The sequence below is a fragment of the Myodes glareolus genome, chromosome 5, assembly GCF_982192425.1.
Source record: "Myodes glareolus chromosome 5, mMyoGla1.1, whole genome shotgun sequence".
Lineage (NCBI taxonomy): Eukaryota > Metazoa > Chordata > Mammalia > Rodentia > Cricetidae > Myodes > Myodes glareolus.
Genome location: NC_142030.1, coordinates 41,780,355 through 41,805,255, shown reverse-complemented (window position 1 = coordinate 41,805,255; position 24,901 = coordinate 41,780,355). Strand labels below are relative to the sequence as shown.

The following is a 24,901-nucleotide window of genomic DNA, read 5'->3' as shown; positions in this document are numbered from 1 at the left end:
AAGTCACACAGCGGCACTGTTTCTATCACGGAGTCCCCCCCCCCCACACACTCAGGTCGACAGTGGTCAAGATGAACAAAACAGTGCTGGGCGAGGGGATTATAAAGCTCTAGGATGCCACAGCATATGCCACAGTGAGATATGGGCTGGTGTCCTTAAGCAGAAATACCCACAGAGCCCACGTAGAAGGTTGTTTCTAAGACCGTGACTCCCCTATACTTTGGACTCTAAAATAGCTGTTCTGGGAGCAGCAGAGATTAATTTCAGCCACTATTTCCAACACTGAAAAGGTGGGAAACCATCATAAGCACCAGGTTTTAGTACCTCAAGCAGACTGGGGGCGGATGGGAGAAGGTGGTTGAGGAAAGACGGAAACACAGACCCACAGAATTTTCCTCGACACTTCCTGGGCTCTGTTACTTGTTGACCATAGTAACCTTGCAACAGGCCTCAGTATCTTATATTTGTAATAGAGACAGTTCTTAGCTGATCGCTGCTGAAGTGTTGCATGATAAAACATTTTGTTTGGTCCTACTCTTTAATAAAGGACTCTCTCAACAAAGGAGAAAAACGGAGCTTTATATGGGACAGGAGGATTCTGGGGCACAGGTACACTAAGGCATCCAAGAACCCTGGGTGGATGGGTAGGAAAAGTAATAAAACATCCCGTAGGGGGCTCATCCTCTCTCCTGGAACGAGCGGAACTGTCAGAGGGGCCTTTCCACAATGGTTGTGTGGGTCAGCTCTACCCTCTGCTGGCTGCATGGAAAATTGCAGCCAACTGGAGAGCTGTGCAAACAAGCGTTCAGAATGCGCCCTCTTCCTCAGGTTCCACGTTCACATCGGGCTGCTTTGACTCAGAAGGCCTGACAAGGTAGGCTATGGGGTGACTTCACTAAACCTTCTAGTGAATTTCTCTCCCACTTCGACTCTCCTAGTCTGAGAGGCAGAATCTTTGTTCTTGTGTGTTTCCCTTAGTCAGGGCCCTTCTCACTGCCTGCCCATCTCTGTTCCCCACAGAGTGCAGAGCGGTGCTGTCCATCTGGGGAAGCCTAATGGGAACCAAGGCACATTCCAGACTGCTTGTGAGGTACCGGATGCGAGACACTAGATAATAGTAGGTACTGGGTACTAGACACTAGATATTGAGTGCTAGGTACTCGATAATAGTAGGTACTAGGTACTAGAGACTAGATAGTAGTAGGTACTAGATAGGTCCTTTGTGCCTTCAACATCCATCTCCGACTCACCTTCCAGCAGGATCTGTCTTTTATTCCCGACATCACATGAAGGAACTGAGTCTCGGTATAGTTCTGTGTCTTTCCAGAGATGACACAGCCAGTGTGCTCAGAAGCCTGGTTCACACCTCATCTTGTGTGGCCCCAGAAGCTCTATTTAGGTTTTTCTAAAGACACCAGTTCAGGCTCTGTCTGTCCACAATACCCAAAGCCATGAGGCAAGCTCAGATCAGCCTTTCGATCTACAGGGTTGACCCGGCCCAGACCTCAGCCCTCCAGACTGCACACTATATCACCTAGAAGCTCTGGTCTTTTTCTTTGTCCATGGTGCACACAGCCCTGACATGTTTGACCTTAGTTCAGCCAGGCTCCTGGGCATAACAGCACCGATTTCACCAGTCTTGGCCCTGAGGTTGCAGACACCACAAACCCCATACAGGTTACCCTGAGGCCCTCAGGGTGTGCACCTGATGGCAGTGGTGGTGATGAGGCAGGTGTTGTGGCTCAGATGGTGCTGAGGGACACAAAAGACCTCTACATTTCTCTTTCCATGAAGGCTGAGCTCAGCCCCACTATGGCCAGTATCCGATGGCCATGCGGTAACAACTTTGCTGAAGCCAGACCAGCAACGCTCCCCTAGGCCCTCATTTCATGCACCTACATTCCACGAAGTCACCCTAATCCAATCATGATAGCATCAAATCAGGGAAAGCTACGAAGACCCTCTTTTGATCTCTTCACTAAGCCACACAAAAGCAGGAATTTAGAATGTTCTGACATTTTAAAGGTCTCTGGCTGAGCTGATCCCAGATAGTGGGTGGCATCATATTTAGGAACACCCATATTAACAGACACCTAGCTAAAACTAACAATTTGCATATTCTAGAAATCATAATGTGGATAGTTAAGTGGCCACAAATTATTTAATTTTATAATAGTGTTGGGATGCAATTTGAGGGAAAAGGATGCTTTCATTTTTAGCTAATTAAAACTAAAATACTATGGGAGGCAGGAACAGGTGGATCTCTGTGAGTCTGAGGCCAGCCTTGTCTACAGAGTGAGTTCTAGTACTGGCTCCATAGCTACTGAGAAACCCTATTTTGAAAAAAAAATTACATAGAACATCACACAGAGCAGAGATTAGGCACAGTAAGACCTTGCTAAACCTCAGATTATCAAACTCATAGTGGTATTTCTCAGTCTTGACTTCCAAAGACAACCCTCCTCCTGAGTCCCCTCCTTCTGGGCCTGTTGTCCCTTCCCAACCTCCTTTGCTTCTTCTATGGTGCTGCTTAGGTTTTCTGTCAACTTGACACAAACTAGATTCATCTGGGAAGGGGAAACATCAGTTGGGACAATGACAGACAAGACAAGCAAGACAGACAAGCCTTTGGAGATGGCCTTGACTAATAATTGCCATGTGAGGTCTCAGCCCACTAGGAGCAGTGTCACTTCTGGACTGTCCTGGGTTGTATACCCTGACTTCCTTCCTCCATGGCTCCAGTTCCTTGCTCTGGGCTCCTGCTCTGACTTCCTCACTCAATATACCACAGCTGTAAGCTGAAATAAACCCTTTATCACCCAGTTGCTTTTGGTCATGGTGTTTCATCACAGGGATAGAAAATACACATCCCTATTTTGCTACAAACTTGACTTTTGAGAATTCCATAGTTCAAAAAAGTATATTCTCCTTATTTTCTTTTTGCATGTGTGTGTGGTGTGCATGTGAATACGCATGTCCTTATGTATGTGAGCACATGTGTGTATGCATATGTGCACACACAAGTGGAGGCTGACTTTGGGAATCTTACACAATCATTCTCCACCTTATTTCTTAAGGCAAGATCTCTCAGTTGGACTCAGAGCTTGTTGGTACAGTCTAGTTTGCTCTGGGGGAATTCCCTGCCTCTACCTTCTAAGAACTGGAATTATAGGTGGGCTCTCATGCCCACCCAAAACTAAGCTGGATTCTGGGGACCTGAACTCTACTCCTGATGTTTGCTGCTTGCACAGCAAGCACCTTAACTGTTGATCCAACTTCCTAACCTTTCTTTCTTCTTTTATTAAGAATGTCATACATGTATGTAAATGTACTTTTATCTAATCCACCCATTTCCCTCCCCTTCAATTTCACCCCTGTACCCACCCTATCTTCTCCCAATTTCATGTGCAAAAAAAAAAAGAGAAAAACCACTGACTGCACAAAGTGTTGCCCGTATTTGCATAAGAATAGGATCATCTCCTGGAGCCTCTCGGGACTTGCATCTGTGAAGAAAACTGTCTCTTTCTTTCCTCAGCATCAACAATTGCCAATAGGTCCTCAGCAGGTGGTGGAACTTCATGAGGCCCCCTCCCACCCAGCCTGGAATTTTGAGCCCTTTGCTTCTTATTTCTAGTAATGGTTTTCCCTTTTCATTCTTAAACCTTCCTCCCACAAAAAAGCATTCCCAGGTGTTTGGTGGGGGGTATTGATGCTCACAGAAATTCTTGCAGAATGTGTGCCTGTTTTCTGTGAGGTCTAGAGGCTGCTTGAGATACAGAATCAGTCACATACAAGACCTGAGACCACCTGTCGTTGGCTGTTGCCTCTCTCCTCTCCTCAACAGGCCTGGGTTTTAATTATACCCCAGTCTTTCCTGGCATCCAGGTGATGAGAATGAAGAGCAATATAGACCTGCCCTCAGCCTGCATGTAAGCTGACACCTTCCCAAAACTGACACCTTCCCCCAAACCTTCTCCTAGGAAACTGCAAAAGTCCCAGCCCCCACTTGCTTCAACACAACCCCAGGGTTTGATGGCCATCGAAAGGGGAATTACAAAGCATCTCTAACTCAGAGGGTCATCGAGCACTTCTAGTAACTCAATCACAGTACAGGAGCTGGTCGGTGAGAAAGCATTGGTACACAGGGACTGGGGGAGATCATACGGGTCAAGGCTGGCGCAATCCTGAAGAAGGTACCCAGGGCTGGAGAGATGGCTCAGAGATTAAGAGTACTGACTGCTCTTCCAGAGGTCCTGAGTTCCATTCCCAGCAACCACATGGTGGCTCACAGCCATCTGGTGCCCTCTTCTGGCCAGCAAGCATACAGGCAGACAGAACACTGTATACATAATAAATAAATAAATCTTTAAAAAAAAAAAAAGTACCCAGAATTTCTGAGGTTTGGGAAGCCAGTGTCTTGCACTGAAGCAACTCAGGTTTTGCAAACAAACAAACAAAGAAAACCCCAAACAAACAAAAACAAGCATAGTGGGGCTGAGTTCAAAATCCTTGGCACTCATCTATAAAAGCTGTGTGTGGTCATGTGCAAACCCATCACTCCAGCACAGTGGTGCTGGGGAATGAAGACAGGGAATCACTAGACTCACTAGGGCTTGCTGGCCTCCAGCCCAGCTCCAGGTTCGATGAGAGACTCTCAAGGGAATAAGGCAGAATCTGATGGCGCAAGACACCCAGTGTCCTCCCCAGACACGCATGAACACACACACATACGCACTACAGGGACAGAAAACACAGAGTTGTTGCTCCTTGAGTTTTTATTCACCGTACTAGCAGGTAATAGTAACAAATATTGGCTTTGTTTCATATGAAATGTTGGAAGAAAAAAGAGAGTCTCATGACTCTTAGGGTTGGGGGAAGTATACAATTCTGGATTTTTGTTTAGACATAGTTTAAGTTACAGGAACTCTGCCATCAGCACACCCATCCTACCCTCTGGTATGAGGAACTTGGCTTCAGTCAGCCAGGAAACCTATGGAGAGACCTAGGCTGCTTCTATGTCACACATGGCTCAGGGTTTTTTGGTCACTAGGACTTTCCCTTCTGCTAACCCTCAACCTGGTGGAAAGGGTCTCTGTGGTCGAGTCAAGGCACAAAAGCAAGGCAGAACCAGCCTGAATCAGAACCAGCCAGAACCAGAACCTCCTAGCTAGCACCAACAATGTGAACCAGGGCCCTTCCTGAATCCATGACCCTGGAAGCTGGAAGGGGTCTGCTGTCGGGAGGTCCTGGCTAGGGACAGGTTGGATAGGTGGTGCCAATCATAATGGGACAGCATAGGAGCATGTGGCTTCCAGGACCCTGGTAGACAGATATGCCCTTCAAAGGCCACCTGGTTAAAGCAGGATCTTACGAGATCTTGGGTAAATTGTCCACTGCTTGGAGGCTGGCTCTGCACCTAAGTCATTCATTTCCCAAGCAGCAGTTAGACTCCATGCTCATGAGGGCCCAGGAAAGGAGAAAGCCTGGGGGCGGGGGCGGGAGTCCCCTATCAGAGGCTGGTTGCCTGTGCTGGAACACGCTGCTGCCTCTCCTCTATGGGGATGAAAACATACGAGGCTGTCTATGTTTAAACACCATGGCCAGGGCACTCACACACCTGTCTTTGAAAGATGGGAGCTAGGACCATGAAGCTTCTTAGTTCCAGACTACAGCCTGCTTGACGGGCTAAGATACCAAGTTTGCCCTTAGCTCTCTTCCAGAACAAATGAGATTTCCTGTAACACTTTCCAGGGCTTACCAAGAGCCACTGAGTTCATCTCCTAATTCCCAGGAAGGCCAGGCCTTAAATATTAGGCCCCACAGCCTCAAGCCAATCCACTTGGTCCTCACTCAAGCCAACATCTGGTTTGGGATGCAGATATAAGAATGATAAAGTCAAAACTCCAACTCTATTTCGTGACACTGATACATGGCTGTGGAAACTAGTGAGAGCTCTGTAGACTCTCTGTGCCTCAGTTTCCTCATGTGTTAATGTGGATAAGAAGGATGCCACCTTATTGTGCTGTGATGGAGAACACACAGCTCAGTCCCTCAAACAGTGCAAATGCTCAAGGGACATTGACCATATTACATGTGGCAACGTCTTGGAGGGGTCTGGAAAAAGCTCTGGCTCAGGAGCTCTGGTTGCAAATGTGAAGGGAAGCCAGAGGTATATGCAATATATTCATCTGGGCACATGCCCGGTTGGGAGGAAGAGATGGCCTAGTCAGGTTCAGACTATGGGAGGAGGTGAGGGAGCGACTTCATGCCTAACAGGGGTGACTTTTTCACAAAATCAACATTGCTGTTATCTGAGGGACAGACAGGGAACATTGTCTATCCTTGCAAGGAGACCTGATAACCTCACACCAGAAAGCCGTCTGCCATGTCATTCGTGAGATGCTTGCAGATTGCAAGATAGGAGAAGATTAGAAGAAGCTGGCTTTGCCCTCAGGGTGGGAGCAGGAAGGGAGAGGCTAAGGAGACCTGGGAGTCTCCTTAGAGGAAAGGAGAATATGAAACAAAGCCAAACCTCCCATCAGCTCTAAAACACAAGCTTCTTGGGGACCTCCCAGGGAAACTCATTTCTCCCGAAATGGCCGTAGCACGCAGTCTTCTGGTAGATGGGCTTTTTCAGGTCCAAGTCCCTGCAATCAGAGGAGGTGAGGATCAGTTTTAAATGGGAAAGGATACACTACAGGGGTGTCCTAGGAGAGCTTCCCCCACACCTGCGCTCTATCGATATCCCAGCCCTGTCCTGTTCAGGTTAGGAAGTGAAGGATCCAAGGTCAGAGACAGCTGAGGGTTCACCAGGATGTAAACGCCACCTGAGGTAACTTTCTGTCGTCTCTTGGCTTTGCCTAGGCCAGTGCTATCACAGCCAAGAACCAGAAAATAGAGATGCCATGAGAGCCCGGAGGAATGGATGTGCCTACTGGATCCCAGTCCTTTGGCCTGAGATGGCACAGCTGAGCAAAGATGGCCTCACCGGGGATTGTGTCTGTGGGGCCTCCTTCAGCTGAAAAGCAGGCAACCCACATTGGGGTCATGAACTGTGCTACGGGGCCACACACCGTGTGAAGGGGCCAGAACGTGAGACCCTCCTGCTGGTTAAGAGGCTGCAAAGCTCCTTCTGTGCAGGTGTCCACACCTGGGTGTAGGCAGGGCGAGGGCCCATGCAACAGCAGCATGCTAGCGTTTTTACCTGACAATGACACCGGGCCGGAGGTCGAAGTTCTTGTTCACCACCTCCAGCAGCTCCCGCTCGGTCTTCTGGGAGGTTCCGTAGGTGAAGATGGAAATGGACAGCGGTTCTGCCACACCGATGGCGTAGGACACCTTCCAGAAAGATCTGACTCAGGGACTCAGGTCGACGGAGAGATTTCACAGAGCAGAGCAGCAGGGATCACCCTTCCCCTGCTGCCAGGACCCCTGCCTCTCCTGTCTGGCAGCCCCTCTTTCCTCAGGGGTGCTCTCTCCTTCCCTAGTTTGCCACGGCTCCAGCCATGGTGACCAGGGCAATATATGCAGAGTTGCAACCGATGTCAAAGAGGGGGCTTTCCCGCTGAGCCAGGATCTCCCAACTCCAGGTGGGACTGGAGTCTTTGGCAAGAACAGGATGGGGCAGCCTACCTGAACAAGTACTCTCCGGCAGAGCCCAGCCTTCACCAGGGACTTGGCCACCCAGCGGGCAGCGTAAGCTGCTGAGCGGTCCACTTTGGTATAGTCCTTTCCTGAGAAGGCACCGCCACCGTGAGCACCCCAGCCTCCGTATGTGTCCACGATAATCTTGCGGCCTGTGACACCTGCATCCCCCTGCAGAGGTCAACGAATGAAAAAAGAGATGAGAACCAGCTGCCCCGGATGCTGGAGGAAGCAGGAGGCCTTAGAAAGGATGTCCTGAGTCACCTGTGGGCATTCTCAAAGACCCTTTTTAATCAGGCAGAAACCATAGGCTCTTGTCCCAGTCCTGGCACTGACCAGCTATGAAAATCGGGCAACCTGCCAAAGCCTCATTGGAAAGTGCAGGAGGCGGGCCAGAGGTCATCTGAGGTCATGCCTTCACTTTTGAGTCCATCATAAGAAGCGGTCCACCTGTGGCAGAATTGTACCGCAGTAAGTACAACCTGGGGCTGCGGTTCGGGCCCGTGCCTCCTGCTGCTCACTTCACAAATGTGCTCTGGGCAGTGGCACTTCAGGAATACCTTGCAAGGGAGCTCAATTTAAGAAAGAGAATCCAGTAACTCTCATCCTATTTAGTGATCCACACGTCACACTTACCTACTTAGACTTTGAGACACCCATCAAGAAAACAAGGACTTTAACCTTCTTTCTGCCCAATACCAACACTGTTTGACCACAGAACCTGTGATGGGTGCGCAGCCTTGGCAGCACCATCAGCTCTGCCAATCCCAACCTCCCTAGTTCTGTGTGCATATAGGAGAAAGGGGCAACAGCTCTCTATCTGCTTTTATAAACTCCAGCTCTGCTGCCCTGCCTATGACAGCTAGGGACCCCAGAACAAATATTCAGCAAGCACTGCCCGGGAACGTCTGCCATGAGCAAGCATGAGTGAGTGCCTGACCGTGTACGGAGAGGTGGTGGCAGCTGTGGGCAAGCATGATAACATCTGGAACGGCTCGGTGGTAGGACTTGACAGCCCTAAGTGGAGACCGCTATAGACATGTTCCCCCTTTGTCATATTAACAGATATAGAGTATCTTCAATGTAGGCCAAAGATCACCGAGCAATTTCCTTGATTGGCAGACACTGCTAAGCCACTCAGAACGACTTCTTGTCATCAGTGTATTCTGAAAAACAAGCAGTTTCGTCACCAAGATCTAGCAACAGCGCCTTTCCCGGAGACAAGTACTCACCTGGGGACCTCCAATGACGAACCGCCCACTCGGCTGCAGGTGGTAGATAGTGTCTTCATCCAGGTACTTGGCTGGCACCACAGCTTTGATGACCTGCTCCTTCAGGGCCTCGCGCATGGCCTCCAGCGTTATGTCTTCATTGTGTTGCACAGAGATGACGATGGTGTGGATGCGCACGGGGATGACCGCGCCATTGTCCTGCATGTACTGAACTGTAACCTGCCCATCGGGGGAGATACTGTGAGACCCAGGCCTGAGCTAAGGCCACATGGTTGCCAAACACAGATCCCCCAGAGGCTGACTGAGCTCCTGAGGGACCAAGTGCATCCCCTTGTCCTTAGAGCCTCTTTGGAGAGCTTCTATGACACATGCACACATTTGTTAATTTGCTCAGTACCACAGATGACGGCATAATGCACACACGTGTGGCGCTGTCTTTCAACTAATGACCAGGCTCTTCTTCGATGCCAGACACTGCTAGTGCCAATGACTCTCTCTAGCCAAAACCCTCTTGCCAATTCCTCTGGACTGCCCCCATGCCTATGAGTGAACATGGGCATTCACGGGCCACCTGTGATTGGCAGAGACAAGAGTACTTTGATCCTAGAATGTGAAAGACCAAGAAGAATCTTTAACCAAGGCTATATTGTTTGGCATATTTGGAGCCTCTGAGACAGATAAGAGGAGTCTGGAAAGTGGTTCTCTATCCTCAGTGAAGGATCCTGGGAGTGCATTGGGACCAGCAAACTTTGTCATCTGTAGGGACAGGATGATAGAATCTCTAGTTAGGACAGTTAAGTCAGAAGGGCAACAAGCTCTGAATCCGCTTTGTCGTGGTGCTTCACCCGAAGAAGGTAAAGTGGTGTCCATGTGAGTGGGGATCAGGTTCCGGCTTACAGACTCCTGGCTGCTCAAGCCATGCAAACTCCTTAACCATTCACCTCCACCTTGTCCAGTCCTGTGCCCATCAGGTATATGGCCAAGTGAGGAGGTGTTATGACCCCCACTTTACAAATGAAATAAACTAAGAGATCATAACTTGCCTGACATCACATAGCCAGTTTGTGAAATGCCCAAGAGCCAAACCTTGCTCAGGCTGAACCAAAGCTCATCATTCCCATAGTAGCGTAGAGAAAATGCTACCTAGAGACCCAGTGGTCTAATGACACATCACTGGGCACAGACAACTGATATCTCAAGTGGCAGGGAAAAGCAGGTAGGATGCCCTGGGCTTGCAGCGTGAAGGGATGGGATAGGGGCAGCAAATGAGGGTCAAGAAAGCAGCAATGAAGGAATAAGCTTTGCATGCTGGAAGCCACATCAAAGATTGGTAGCCATTGTTGCCCCATTCCACATACAACAAAGCCTAGGTTCCAGATTTACAAACACCTTCATCAAGATGACACACAAGATTGTGGAGGTGTGACCCAGAGATTTATAGCCAAGGCTCTGACTAGCAGAAAGTTGCTACTTAAGTCCATGAACCATATGCTGGGCTACATGCTCCATGCTGCCTGAGACAGTATGTGCCCATCAGAGCAGTATCTACAGAGCTTGGGGGCATGAGATGCTTGCAGAAGTGTGCCTATACCAAATACCGAAGTAGGAGTCTGACTGACTGGCTAGCAGGCGTAAATAGTTTTCCACTACAGAGCCAAGTTCAGACCCTGCAGCAAGCATTGCCCTGTTGAGGTGTGCTGCATTGAGGTCTTATTATCATAAGGCACCCAAGGTGCCTTAGACAGCCATCCAAAGATATCTATCACTTTTGAGTCTTTTGGCTAAGATCAAGTATAGCCAATGAGATATATATATTATACTTCTGCTCTGTGTCCTGCTGGTCCAAAAAGCAACAGAGTGGGATCTAGAGGAAGGGAGAGAAAGAGCCCTGGCCACTTGCCTTCTGACCTTAGTAAGGTGGGTAAGTACACAATCATTGGAGACCAATGCTTAAATCCTGCACTGTCCACCCATGGGAATTACCCAGGCATAGGGCTAGAGGGAGCTAGAGTGTGGGATGCGGATTCCCAAAAAGACCCTGGCAAGCTCTAGGATCAAATTATCTCCTGTAGCCTTGGAGGAGGCTCAGTCTCGAGGCAATGCTCCAACCTGGCAGGTTCCAGCTGAGCTCTAGTGTCTCCATCCCTCCTAGGCATATACCACACTGCATCCTTGCAGAATTCCTGGAACAGGGTGGCAGAGTGAAGGGCCTGAGCTCTGCTCTTATCTTGCCGTGTCAGCAGATACGGGGAAAAATACACTATGGAAAACAGAGCTCTGACCTGGTACAAAAATAGCCTCTGGACTGCCAACCCTGGTTATCAGTATCAGCAGCAGCAATTTGTTCAGGTGGAAAGACTCATCCTGGCCACAGTCAACACAGGTGACAGTGGAAATCCTTCACAAGGGGACTGTAGAGGAGGAGACTAGCTACTTTCCTGACACAGCATAGAGGCAGACCAAGGAGGCCATGGGGCTAACAAGTGACCAGTTGACAAGCCCCACATAGGACCACCAGCAGGCATATATCCTCATTGACTAGAGTAGACTAATGGTCCCTCATGATAGGCATCAAGTACTAGCATCCTATGAGAACTCAATGCATCCTCTCCCTCTTTTCCTTGGTGCTCCTGAGCCTTGAGAAGCTCTTTCTTATTAAAAAGGGAAAGTGAACGAGGCCTTTTCTACCACACTTGCTCTCAAAGCATTCCCTCTGTTCCTCTCTTACCAAAGGGAAAGGACATTAGGGGGCTTGTTGCCTTCTTCCCACCCCTGCTCTGGAGTTGTCTTTTCTGTAGAGCCCTTTCTTTTTAAAAAATGATTTATTTAACTTTTATGTGCATTGGTGTGAAGGTGTTAGATCCCCTGGGACTGGACTCTCAGACAGCTGTGAGCTGCCATGTGGGTGCTGGGAATTGAATCCGGGTCCTCTGGAAGAGCAGTCAGTGTTCCTAACCGCTGAGCCATCTCTCCAGCCCCAAGCCCTTTCTTTTGGTACCACCACAGTCTACATGTTAGCTGTCCTGTCCCATAACCTCCAACAATACCTGAGAAATGTTGGTGACCCCATTTCCACTTTGAAAGTCATAAAAATAGCACATGAAGACCCAAGAAAATGTTCTGCTGGGGTCATAAGCACCCTCACTTGCTTTAGGTGGAACAATGTGAGATCTCTGCTCAGTGAGATGCCCACCTCACTGAGAAGGTTCTATCTGGTGGCTGGAGGAACTGGACACAGACAGACGTACCACAGTTGGTCATATAAAGCAATTACAAGTCCAGGAGTGGGGGAGACTACCTAGTGGTGGATCAGAAGTGGCAGTCACAAGGATATTGACTTTACTGTCCCCAGAAAAAGAACCCAAACAAGATGAAGGATAGAACAAAAGTCCTATAATCCAAGGACAGCCTGAGAGAAATGATGTCAGTTAAGTGGAAGTGCCAAGAAGGGGACAGGCAGAGGAAAGTTATGGCGGAAATATCATAAAGGTCTGAACACAGAATGACAAGTAGATTCTGCCCCCCTCTCACAGGAAGTAGGAACTCATGAGAATTCTGAAGAGATGGGATGGTTTAGAGGAAAACTTAACTGCAGTTCTCAAGCAGGGAGGACCTTTCCGGGGCAGAGAGTACTACTTCTGACTTGGGTGGAGTGGGAACCGCTCCAGGAGAAGCTGGCCGGCAGGGAGAGGGATGCTCATCTGAGAAAACGTGAGATGCCAATACCGTGGAGATGGAAGGCACCAAGCCGGACTGAAGAACGTGCCGTGCAGGTGTCAGCTGAGTCAAAAGTGACAGTGAGAAGCATGTAATGGGCTCTCAGCTCATGAGTTTGCAGAGTGAGTAAGAAAAGGGGCTGCTGATTCGGAGGGACCGTGGTAGAAGATGTATGAGCCCAGGGTGTGAAGAGATGGAGAAAACATGAGTGAAGATGTGCCAAGACCTTGGAGCGTCACACTTTGGAACACAGGAAAGGAGCCAGGGCAGGCAGCCATTGGCCAAAGGCCATCGGGAGACTGAAGAGCAATACGGGAGCTCCACATGGGTCGTGTTTGCATCACCACTGTCCTTCAAACAGAAGTGGGTTTCAACATGATGGGGACGTGGGAGGCCAGAGCCAACAGGGCTGGAACTGGACACATCAAGGGTAAACGAGAAATAAAGACAGGGAAGGTGACCTCAGAGAGACAATCTGCTCACGGGCAGGAGACCAGACCTGTGTGCACATAAAGGCAGGAACCACCATGTCTGAAGCTGGTGAAGAATAAGCCTGTGGCAGGAACTGGAGAATCACTAGAGTCTACACATGCTAACAAAACAACACAAAAAAATAGAATTATATTTCAAGCCTGCCTGAGTTTTTGTTTAGCCTGAAAGTTTTAAATGATAATTCTTTTCAAAATGGAGTGCTGGAATAGAATATTTTCATCTTAAAAACAGGACCGAGGTATAATCAATCGCATTCTAATTAGACTTGAGGCTCCCCCACGGGAGGAAATTCATACCTAGTACTGTAAACCTGGTCAAAAGCTGAGTAGAGCACAGGCCCTACTGAGCAACCTACTACTATTACTTTACTAAATACACATGATATCAAGTTGCCTTCTAAATATTTAGGTTTATATTCTTAAACTGCTGCTGTATTAGCCTTGGTTGGAAAAGAACCTGTCTGCTATAGGTAGCAGCAATGCGAAGACTCATAACTGGTCAAAGCGCTAAGAATAAGTGATCGTTAAATACCTATCCCTAAAGGGAATATACCTAGCTCACCCTTGGAAATGCAGGGAACTGGGCAATGGAAAGAATGCAAGAAGAGTCAGAAGATGGGAAGGAACTCTATGAAATGCTGATTTCTGGATCGTACATGGCATTGTACCCATGAATCCACAGCAGCTTGGGATATCTGCATGACATCAGCACAAGGCTGGGCCTACCAACATTTCATTATGGAAAGGAGTCAGGCTCATAACATCCCACTCTCCTTGAAGAGTTATAGGCAATAAATGGTAAAATACCTTTCTTCAAATAAGTAACCCCCTTACTCAAACTCATGTAATTAAAAGCAGTGGGTTATACACATCAATAAAGACACAACAGTGGGAAGGAGAACTTGTTAGAAAAATGAAGAGGCTTAATGGAAGTAGGAGAAAGAAGGGAGGATAACATGGCATAAAATCAAGCACAGAGAATGTGTGTGTGTGTGTGTGTGTGTGTGTGTGTGTGTGCGCGCGCGCATGCGCGCGCGCAGGCACGTATGTGTGTTGTATGCTGTAAAATCAATTAATTTAAAATAAAATAAATATGGCCAGAACCAAAATGACTTGTTGAACATGAAGCTCCTGTAGGGAGGCCTGCAGGAGGCGATGAATACAGCTCACCTGAGTTTTAGAATCAGGTCTCAGCCAAGGAAGGACCCCAGAGCGCCTTAGATCTGCCATCCGAGTGTTGAGTTTGTGGGCAAGAACAATGGTGAGGGGCATACATTCTTCTGTCTCATCTGTGGCGTAGCCAAACATCAGGCCCTGGAGTAGAATACCTGCCTTAGAGCTCAGAGCAGCAACATTTTCCAAATCTCATATTTTGTTTGGTGTTTCAACAGTTATGGGGGAACCCCTACAGAACACTTTGCTCTGGGCATTTTAGAAGGGGAAGGTATTGCCTCTGACCCCCAACACTCCGGAAGGAAGAGACAAGACTACATCTGTTATTAACAAGCAGAGCCTTCTACCACACAGCCTGCCAGGTTGCAAGCAGTGCTTAGCTTACTGCAGGATCTCTAGAGTGATGAGACCACCCACAGTGTTATTAACCCATCCTGCTTCGTGTCATGGATCATAGCTCAGTCCAAACAAATCACAGGGTTCACCCCTCACACAGTCGACATACCTGATCTCCTGCACCCACATCCTCTTCATTTCTATCCAGATGGACACACTGGGCGATATCTGGGGACTGTTGCTCCAGGGCCACCAGCACATTGCAGGTCTTGAAGTCAAAGCCTGGGCAGAAGCAAGCCGAGTGGGGACATGTATCAAGACAGGACTTTGAGTTTCTTGGTGTGCTTTGAAATCACTGACGTGGCATTTCGTGTTAGGAGAGGGAGCCTCTTGTTCCCAGCTGAGACCCAGGATGTTGAAAGACCTTATATTTTCTTCCATGGCCATATAGAACTCTTTCAAAAGAAAAGATTCCCCAGGACATATTTTACTGTATTCAATTATATCTTGGTTTAAAAAAAGTATACCCTACACAGAAATGTAACAACCCACAACAACAACACAAACCAGACAGCATGAAGGACACTCTGACAAGGAGGTGAGCAACTTAAAGCCTTGCTTCCCTGGGTGTCACAGAGGAACCCTCCATCCAGAATCCCATCTGAAAATCACAGCACCAGCAGGGCAAGGCGATGCCTGCTTGTAATCCCCAACACTTTTAAAGTGAAAACAGGAGGCTGTTCTTGGCTGCATTCAGAGTTTTAGGCCAGGCCAGCCTGTGCTACATTAAACCCTGTCTGATAAAAAGAAAATGAGGGGAAGAAAGGGAGGGAGGGAGGGAGGGAGGGAGGAAGGGAGGGAGGGAGGGAGAAATTACCATACACTTATTGAAGAGCAAGGGTCCTTCCAATGTTGTCATTTAGAAGTTAAACTATATGCCTTACCCATACATATATGTATATTTATTATATACACACACCCTGAATAATAAGCACCATGTTTGTGAACTATCTAGAGGATCTTCTAGATCTGGGATTCTATGACAAATAAGAGTTAAATGTCTGGGGCCCAGGCCCTCTCTTCAAAGTTGCAGCACAGAGTTGAGGGTCCCTCTCTGGCATTCTGGGTGCTAACTTAAGGGAGCCTCACTAACAGTAACCCCTGTCATGGAGCCAGAACTCCTTTAGACAACAAACTTAGAGCTAGCCTTAAGCATTATGTATTTTTCCACTTCCTCTAGGTATCTCTGGACAGAGTGTTCCTCTTCTGGCTCCACCCCACACACCCAAACTTGACTAGCTTCTAGTTAGTGTCTCTGGACATTTTACTTATGCAATTCTACTCCCTTATTGCATAAGATGAAAACAGATTCACGTAGAATACCTCACAGTGGGTCATCTGAGGACAAGCCGTCCCCCTACCCCAAGCATGTGGTCATCTTTGCTCTTTGCCTACCCTCCCCACTCCCCACCATCCCCCAGTGGATGTTTTTGGTGTAGAAATCAGTAAATAGTCTTTAGAGGTGACAAAGATCTCTGATCTGTTTATTAAGACTTTTTCCATTTTGCCTAATCATCGAGTCTAAATAATATATCGTCCTAGTGTTAACCAAGTACAGTTCAGCCAGAGTTGGGCTGTTTCAGTTAGCCCTTTCTAAAGGACATGGAAATTTTCTTTGTTATCTAATGCAAGGTTTGGTCTTGAATAAATAAACTGTTTCTTAGGGTATAATGGGGAATGGCTATACATAGTAACATCTCAAGATGCTGTTCTCCAGGAGGATGTTTTCTCTATGAAGCCCTCACATCTTAAGTGAAAAAATTAACTTGCATGCACTCTTTCTCTTCTTGGCCATTCTAAAACACCCCCAACCCCCAAGAAGTAGGTTTTCTTATGATTGTTCAAGGTCAACACATCTCTCACGGTGACCTCTGGGAATTGAGAGAGGGTCAACAGAGACACAAAGGGAGTTTTTCCTTAAATAAATAAATCTGAAAAAAAATTAAGACTGGAATTACATGAGAATATACTGCTAGAGGCTATAGTGGAACCTTTACGAAGTCAGGTCAGAACCCTATGCAGGAAGCCCGTGTGGATAAAGGGCACTGGCAGCTCTAGAAGAACATGTTTGCAAGGAGGGCGCCCATGCCCTGAGTCTCCTGATGCACTCCCAGGCTTGGTGGTTTCCTGACCTGCGCGGGCATTGAGCAGTGGCATCTCCTGAGAAGCCCTCAGCTCTGCTTGCATTACCTGGTGCTTCCCAGTCCCCTCCCTTCCTCGCCTGGTCTGTACTTCTTCCTTGGGTGTCAGCTCCTACACCACCTAGAATGGGTGCTAACCTGAGCTGCCCTGTCTCCTTTACCTGTGATCAGGCCCAGGTGCTTGAAAATGAGGCCCCATTTCCTGCATCTACAGTGAGATGCGATGTAGCTCAGTAGACAGTATAGGAGCACTGACCTGGTGGCATCTCACTGTATTTATAGTCTAAGCCGGGATACCCTCATGTCCATAAGAAACACACCAGGGGTTCTGGAATATTGAAGTCAGAAGACATAAGGAGACACTAGCACCTGTGCTTGGCATAGAGCATGCTGTCACTAGAGGGCAGCTGTCTTCATTAGAAGTTCCATTCAAAGCTGCCAACACCAGGAAGGCCGGACCATAAATGAGACCTGTCAGTAGTGGATGGGTCCATGCTGGCCCCACCAGCTACTATCATGGCTGTTTGCCCTCCTAACGGAATTTATATTTCTATAAAACTGAAGTACCAGATTTGACTCCCTATGGGAGACGGACACCCTCAGTAGAGATCTACATGCACACAGAAGCAGCAAGCCCGTCCTCACCCTTGGCAGAGTCGTCATAACCGATGTACTTAATGGTGTCTCTCACCACCCGCTGGTAGTCAACCATGGCCACTGAGGTGATCTCCCCACACAGCAACACCATACCTGTCTTGCACACTGTCTCTGGAAGGGAAGGAAGGCAGGAAAGAGTCATGGGACAGCAGAGAGAAGCTCAAGGGTCTAGACCTCTCAAAATGGATATGAAAAGACTCATTGAAAAATTCACAAGGAGTACTTTCTAAGAAAGGATAATTGTGCCAACCAAAAGAGCAACTTCAGCACTAAACACTGAGTATCTTCAAGTAGTGCCAGAGAATAATTGGGAAGAATGACTTATATTTCAGTTTCATGCAAAGTATTTGCTGCTTATGCTATCTTGGACAACCTACTTAATCTATCTCAAATAATGTAGCTTTCATAATGAGCATGATGAATGCATCTCTCTCTCTCTCTCTCTCTCTCTCTCTCTCTCTCTCTCACACACACACACACACACACACACACACACACACACATGCATACAGACATACAACTCTACTATAATGAGTGGGATCCTCATCCCAGGATCAAGACAAACCAACTTCCTCAAAGGGAATTTTTCTTTAAAAACTGGAATTGCATGAAATTGCATGAACATCTGAGGCTAGAGGCTCTCATGACATCTTTCATAACGGGAGTAAGAACCGTAGCTAAGAAGTCGGTGTAGATGAGCACATCCAGACAGTGTTACCATTTGTTTCAAAGCTATCAGTGCGAGATCTACTCTCAGAGTAGCATGGAGATCTGAGGTACATGACATGGGCTGACATGCCTCTAGAGGAGGGAACACCGCCCAGACAGTGACAGTGGACTCTGATCTCCACATTGAGGCTCCTTGCCCCATAAGCTATTGCAAAGGTCCAGGTACAGACAGCACTGTGGACCCATTAGTAAGATCAGAAGTCAGACCTGGGTCTTCCAAGCTCTGGAGTCAAGGGCTACCTTGTATGACAAGGCCTTCTATCAGGCATAAGTTGGAGAACTTATCCCACAAACAACAGTAAAGGTATTTTGCCTACATGGAGTTCCAAGAAACATTGGGGGGTAAGGGAGTAGACAAGGACCTCAGTGGTTTATTCAACAGTAATAACCCTCTGGAAAGCTGCTGGTTTGGTTTGGAACAGTTGATGGAATTGCTGTTCCTAGACACTGGTAAATGAGATGCATAAATTATTTTAACATGTGAGGTATACCACAAGCGGAAAATAAGAGGAGGATCCAGACATGCAGAGCCATCAAAATGACTTTCTAGACAACCCCAGACATTTTGAGCTCTTTACTTCCTCTGGAAGACCCACCCAAGAACTTTGAAAGGCTCCCTTACTCCTAACGAAACCTGTGTTAGGAGGGTCGCATTCCTACCCAGCCCTCTGGTAGTTATGGTAGTGATGACATCTAATGTCAAATCCTAGTAGAATCTGTCTCATGGTTAGAAATGCTTTTCCTCCCTGATACAACATAGGAAGGTCACTTGAAGAAGGAATCTCCTGCAGACAAGAGGACATTGACTTTGGACCTGATCATATGGTCTTAGGTCCATCATGAACTTCTCTGTCCAACATACTCAGGTCTTCAGCAAAAAGGGTACTTGTCTCTTACCACAGGCCACCTTGGCATTGGGGTCTTGCTTGAGATGGGCATCCAGCACTGCATCACTAATCTGGTCACAGATCTTATCTAAAAAGAAACAAATACTAAAGGTAACCGATTATATCACTGTTAAGCATGGCAAAGTTAAATGCTAAAAATAATTTGACATTTTTATCAGTCCGCCTATCAAATCTACCTATCAAAGATAAAAAGATATTTCCTTAAATACAAGAAATATTTCATCCGATGGGTCCTTGCAGATTTTGAAATCTTTACTTATTTTCTGACACTTTCATGTGTGTATATAATACATTTTGATCATACTCAATTCCCACTGCCCTGTCTTATGCCCTTCGAGTCCCTCTGAACCTTTTCTAAGGTTCTGCTTCAACTTTAGTGTTTTGCTTTGGTGACCCACTGAGTTTGGCTGTGGGTGTGGTGCTATTTACTGAAGCATGACAGACTTGCCAGTAGCTATAGCACAGGAAAAAAAATGACCTTCCCTTCCTTAGCTGCCAATAACTGACAATATAACAGCTCCTTGGCTAGGTGTGAGACCTCATGCGGTACCAGAAACAAAAAATATTTTGAACTCTTAATTTCTTCTAATTCTCACTTCATATTGGATGATATGCATTAGAAAAAAATTATGGAATTCCTTAAAAGGAAAATACATTTCAAAGCCAGTTTATCTAAGAGTCTAAGCAATTCACAATCACGTTATAATAAAAAGTCTTTCAATCCCGAAACCTATTCCTTATTTCTAACATCTGGAAAAAAATATAGATGCAGTCTAAAATCCTTCATAACATCAGTAAGATTGGGTAATAAATGATAAGGCCAGATAAATGCCACACTGAAGGCTCCATAGATAAAATCAATCAGATACAAAACACAAAGCCAGGCAGATGGTGCCACCTGAGAGAACACCACAGGGGCACCCATCTGCACCACTGCTGTTCTACAGAACATTTCTATAAGCCCTCAGACCCTCCCTCTGGTCACTCAGCCTCCTCAAGTCAGATATCCTGATAGTGGAGCTAAGATTGGACTGACAAATAACACAGAAGGACCTGGGAACTGATGTTGTTCTGATGTTTGCCTTAAAGGATTCACATAGTCCAACATGGAGATCACCAAGTGACACTGTGCACAAACTCACTCCTGCTTTCCAGTTAGAGTGTGTCTACTAACAAATTAAGACATAAAAGAGACTTCTATTTAATGAATATTGTCTTTCACTCAATGTTCAAAATGCCCAGAGAGTCTGCTCTTTAAGAGTATTTTTGTAAAGATTTATTTTTAATTGTGTATGTACATGTATGTAATCTGTGTGGGAGAATGTGCACGTGCAAGCACAGATGCCAGTGGAGTTGAGAAGAGGATGCTGGGTTCCTTGAAGCTGGATTGGATGCTGGGAACCACACCCTAGTCTTCTGTAAAAGCAGGGAGTGCGTCTCTCTTGGTCCAACATATTAATTTTGAGAATTCAGATCCTGAATTCAAGATTCAAGAAATTTAACTCTCAAAATTAGATACTAAGATATTGATTAACTTGCCATTAAAGGTAAACTTTCAGATTTTTCCTTCAGAAACAACAAGGAAACACACAGTGGATTGTTCTAGCCATCCTGGCAGTGGCAAATGCTGGTTATAAATCCAAGCACATGTGAGTCCATAGCTCCTGCCACTCCTACCAGGAAAGGCCTCCTGACATTCTAAAATAAATTACATGGTGGACAATGTTGACCTGTCTGGATGCCTAGAAGCAATTCATAGGTTAACTACAGGCAGACTTCCGACATCCCATTTATTTAAAGGACCCACCTCATGCAGGTACCACTATGTAGGGAATTATACCTCTAGGGACAAGTTAGAGTTCAGCAAGGTCAGCTAGATAACTGATTGATAATTCCTAAATCCCTGAGGGACCTACCTCTCTCTCCTCCCTCATCCTTCTATCTGGGAATTTTGAGACACGGTCACACATGAAGTTTGCCTTGAACTTGCTAACTAGCCAAGGATAATCTTCGTATCTTAACCCCCCTTTCTCCAGCTTCCAAGTGTTGGGATTACAGTTTAAATCTTCTTTCTCTTGCTGGGAGCGAATCCACTAAATCTAGAGTCTTTCACATGCCAGGCAAGCTCTATACCACTGAACCACGTCCATTCCTGGAAGATTCTTTCTTAGAAGTCTGCTCAGGCTTTCAAAGTCTCTGTCATCAGTAGGGTTAAGACAGCCGATGGTAGCTCTCTTGGAAGATGAAGAAGAAATGTGAAGTTCATCTTTCTGATTAGGGAGAATTCAACCATGGAATAGTAAACAGCATTAGAGAAAACCAATTTACTTGGACATTATGTGTATAGAAGAAAGTAAACGGCAGATGAAATAACTTGATAGTGAGGTCACTAAGAAGGGAAACAGTCAGTGCAATGACGCATGTTTTCATGTTCTGTCCACTAAGTGCATTGCTGCTATGTCCAATGAGCCACACTTGAGATAAGCAGCCACTGGAAGCCAAAGAACTCATTTCCTCTGGGCATAGGAAGTTCTAACATAGAGATGACTTTCAGGAACTATAGAGCTGCCCAATATAGGTCAGGTACTAGGGATGTATCTAAAATCATACATACATCTGGAAATTGATCTACAAAGAAATATGATGAGAACAGTTATTTTCACCAAATGAAACCTCATACTAAATAATCTAACCCAGGGTTTTTCTTTTTTAATCTGTTTTATACTTTTTTATGTGTATTGGTGTTTTGCCTACATGTATAGCTATGTGAGGGTGCCTGATCCCCTAGAACTAGAGTTATAAACAGTTGTGAGCTGTCATGTGGGCACTGGGAACTGAACCCAGGTCCTCTGGAAGAGCAGCCAGTGCTCTTAATCTCTGAGCTATCTCTCCAGCCCCAACCCAAGATTTTTCAACAGCCACATTCTTGACATTTTGCACCAAATAATTGGTTGTGGGGGCTCTCTCATGGATTGTGCAATGTTTAACTGCATGTCTGGCCTCAACCCAACAGACTTCAAGAGCATCTTGCCTCCAAGCCCTAGGATGTAACAATCAAAAATGTTCCTAGACATCACCAAATGCTTCCAAAAAAAGGCAGTCAGGATTGCCTTCAGTTGAGGGTCAGGGAATGAAGCACACAGGTGTAGTGTACTGAAAAGTCCAAAGCGAAGTTTCAAGTTAAATTTCTTGGAGAAAGAAGGAAGGTGGGAAAGTTAGACTCAGTGGCAAGTCAACACACACCATAAGCACTCAAAATAAATGTGAAGAAGAGTTTAAGTCTTCACATCAGTGTGCCTATCCCCGGAGTTCTCCCAGAACACTTGTTCTCAATGTGGTGTTGACATACAAGCAGAAGCAGCCCCTCCTAGAGCTGTTACATATTGGAATTCTTAAGGTTCTACAAAGACTACCAAACCGGACACTGTGGGAGTCAGTCCCAGTCCTTGCCTTCATCAAGCCTTGCAGGGTGATGCATCTGCATTCCACAGCTTAATCAGAGCTTCTGGCTCATGGTCCTGTTGCTGAGAATTCTCTTTAGCTTCCCTACCTCACAATCAACAAACAATGCTTGAATGTTCCTCTATAGCGGTGATTCTCAATTTTCCTAGTGCTACAACCCTTTAATACAGTTTCCCAGGTTGTAGCAACTCTCCCTGACACAACCATAAAATTATTTTCTTAGCCAGGCATAGTGGTGCATGCCTGTAATTCCAGCACTCAGGAGGTGAAGACAAGTGTATCTCTTTGAGCTTGAAGCCAGCCTGGTCTACAGAGCAAGTTCTGTTACAGAGAAAAACCAAGTCTTGAAAGTTCAAAAGAAAAAATTTGTTTGCTACTTCTTAACTATAATTTTGCTACTTTTGTGTTTTGCAATGTAAGTATCCGTGTTTTCCCTTGATCTGCGGCAGCCCCTGTGAAAGAGTTGTTTGACTTGACCTACAGATTGAGAATCACTGATCTTTGGGAAGTTTATACTTGTATCAGAAAACATCTCTGAGAACCTTGTCATCTGGAGCTCTGGCTCAACCGTCATTAGAATTGAGAGCTGTTCCTTTCTAATCTGTGCACAATTTATGTGCAAAGCTTGTTCCTGCTTGAGGACCATTGACTTTAATAGGTCATTGGTAATAGTGAAATAGATGAAAGACTTACTCAAAAAACATATTATTTAATTCAGTTCCGTTAATACACATAGCATATAGCAACTAGTCCTTGTGGCTGAGATGCTGGGCAGTAGCATCATCAACCTAGGCGTCAAGATGAGTGACAGCCTCAGAAGTAGCTTACACTCTGGAGAGAGTCTCTACAGCAACTGATGAATCTAAGGTATCTAGTAAAAGTGACTCCCTGAGCACAGGCTGGAGATGGCAGGCTTGCCTATGAGCTCAGGACAACGCACTTACCTGGATGCCCCTCTCCTACAGATTCTGATGTAAACATGAAGACTCCTTCTTCACTTAGAGAATGGTCACACAAGCCATCCACAGGTCCATTCATTGTGTCACACTTTTTGACTTCACTTTTCCAAGGTGACAACTTCCAAATGCTGTAACTTTGCCTGCAGTCTCTTTTTTTCTTTTTTCTTTTTTCCTCCCCCTACAAAACCAACAGGCTGGCCTTTGGCAGAGTCGCGGGAATGACTTCTGCCTAAGTACGTATGAGCAGGTGAGATCAGGGTAAGGATGGACAGAGGAGGAGAACGGATGAAGTACAGATGTGTCGCTCCCTTCGGCTGGCACAGTTTGCTCCCGGGTGACTCCTATATATGGAAAAGTGAAAGTTCCTGAATAATCATAAAAGGACCTTGGAGGAGTCCATTTCTCGGGAGGGGAGACTTCTTACCTTGAGGAATTTCAGCCTTCAGTTCTGATGTCTCAAACGTGAAGCTTGTGGTTCATGAGAAGCGAAGAAAAATGTATAGGTTCTCAGACCGGAAGCGCTGCTCTGACTTGCTTCGATTACCTACCTGATCTCTGAATGGTTCCCAGGGTTAGGTCTGGAGTAACTCCCAGAGACTTCCAGGCAGTCAGAAACGCTCCCAGAGATGTGGTATGGGCTAGGGTTGCAACACTGTGCCCCTGTGCGTCCGTGCTGAGCGCGCCTCTCCTCCCCCGCACCTGATCTGATTGGGCTCACCCCCTCTACCTCCTCAGGGCAGAACAGGAGCCAAGAGCATGCACCTGTACTCTGAACCAGCTGTAGCGTTACACAACAGATTCATTTCGGTTAGAGGAAAAGCTTTGGAGCCCGCATTTTTCTGCCACCAGAAATCACCTAAACTGTCAATGTCTTTAAGACACCTGCAAACAAATTAACTAGCAAGGCGTTTGGGGGTGGGGGTGGGATGGGGTTGGCGGCGGGTGATCCGGGTAACAAAGATCTTTACTTATTAATAACGTAATTTTGAGAAACAAACACGGTAGTCAAGTTGGTATCCCCCAACATGATAAACTTCCATGTATTTAGTTCTGTTCCTCTCCCAAACATCCTGTTCCTATAACTTTCTCATTCTTTTTTATTTGCCCCCCCCCAAAAAAAGCGGGAGCAGGATTGAGGATACCCTTAATTAGTTATGTCATAAACAATAGCGTCTGTCCCCAGCTTTTCTCCCCCTCTCAGACCTACAACCTTTGAAAAACGGGTAATGGAAATCACAGAGAATGGTGAGAAACCGGTTCCTATTAGAATGTACTAAAAAGTAACCAACCAAAACTTTGTGTGTACAAGTTGTATCTTGGGAAGCACAAGGTAGGGGGAAATGATTACCCCCCCCAAAAAAATAATCTTAGTGACTAAAACCTCCTCTGCAC

At 46.4% G+C, this 24,901-nt stretch overlaps 1 protein-coding gene across 1 annotated transcript; it reads right to left on the bottom strand.

Annotated features, from left to right (window-relative positions):
* Positions 1-4,757: 4,757 nt before the first annotated feature.
* Mat1a (methionine adenosyltransferase 1A) lies at positions 4,758-24,342 on the bottom strand. Its single transcript, XM_048421653.3, has 10 exons — positions 23,934-24,342; positions 23,495-23,850; positions 19,078-19,155; positions 17,440-17,562; positions 14,763-14,875; positions 14,255-14,398; positions 8,877-9,095; positions 7,633-7,815; positions 7,205-7,338; positions 4,758-6,647 (listed from the first exon to the last, which is right to left on the bottom strand). The coding sequence occupies exons 2-10, from the start codon at positions 23,586-23,588 to the stop codon at positions 6,545-6,547; spliced, it is 1,191 nt and encodes a 396-aa protein (XP_048277610.3). The 5' UTR covers positions 23,589-23,850; positions 23,934-24,342; the 3' UTR covers positions 4,758-6,544.
* Between the last annotated feature and the right edge of the window lie 559 nt (positions 24,343-24,901).

Coding starts and splice junctions, on each gene's coding strand:
- Mat1a (XM_048421653.3), bottom strand. CDS start 23,588: ATGAATGGACCTGTGGATGGCTTGTGTGACCATTCTCTAAGTGAAGAA. Junction 17,563..19,077: donor CAATGCCAAGGTGGCCTGTG/GTAAGAGACAAG, acceptor CTTCCCTTCCAG/AGACAGTGTGCAAGACAGGT. Junction 14,399..14,762: donor ATGTGGGTGCAGGAGATCAG/GTATGTCGACTG, acceptor ATTCTACTCCAG/GGCCTGATGTTTGGCTACGC.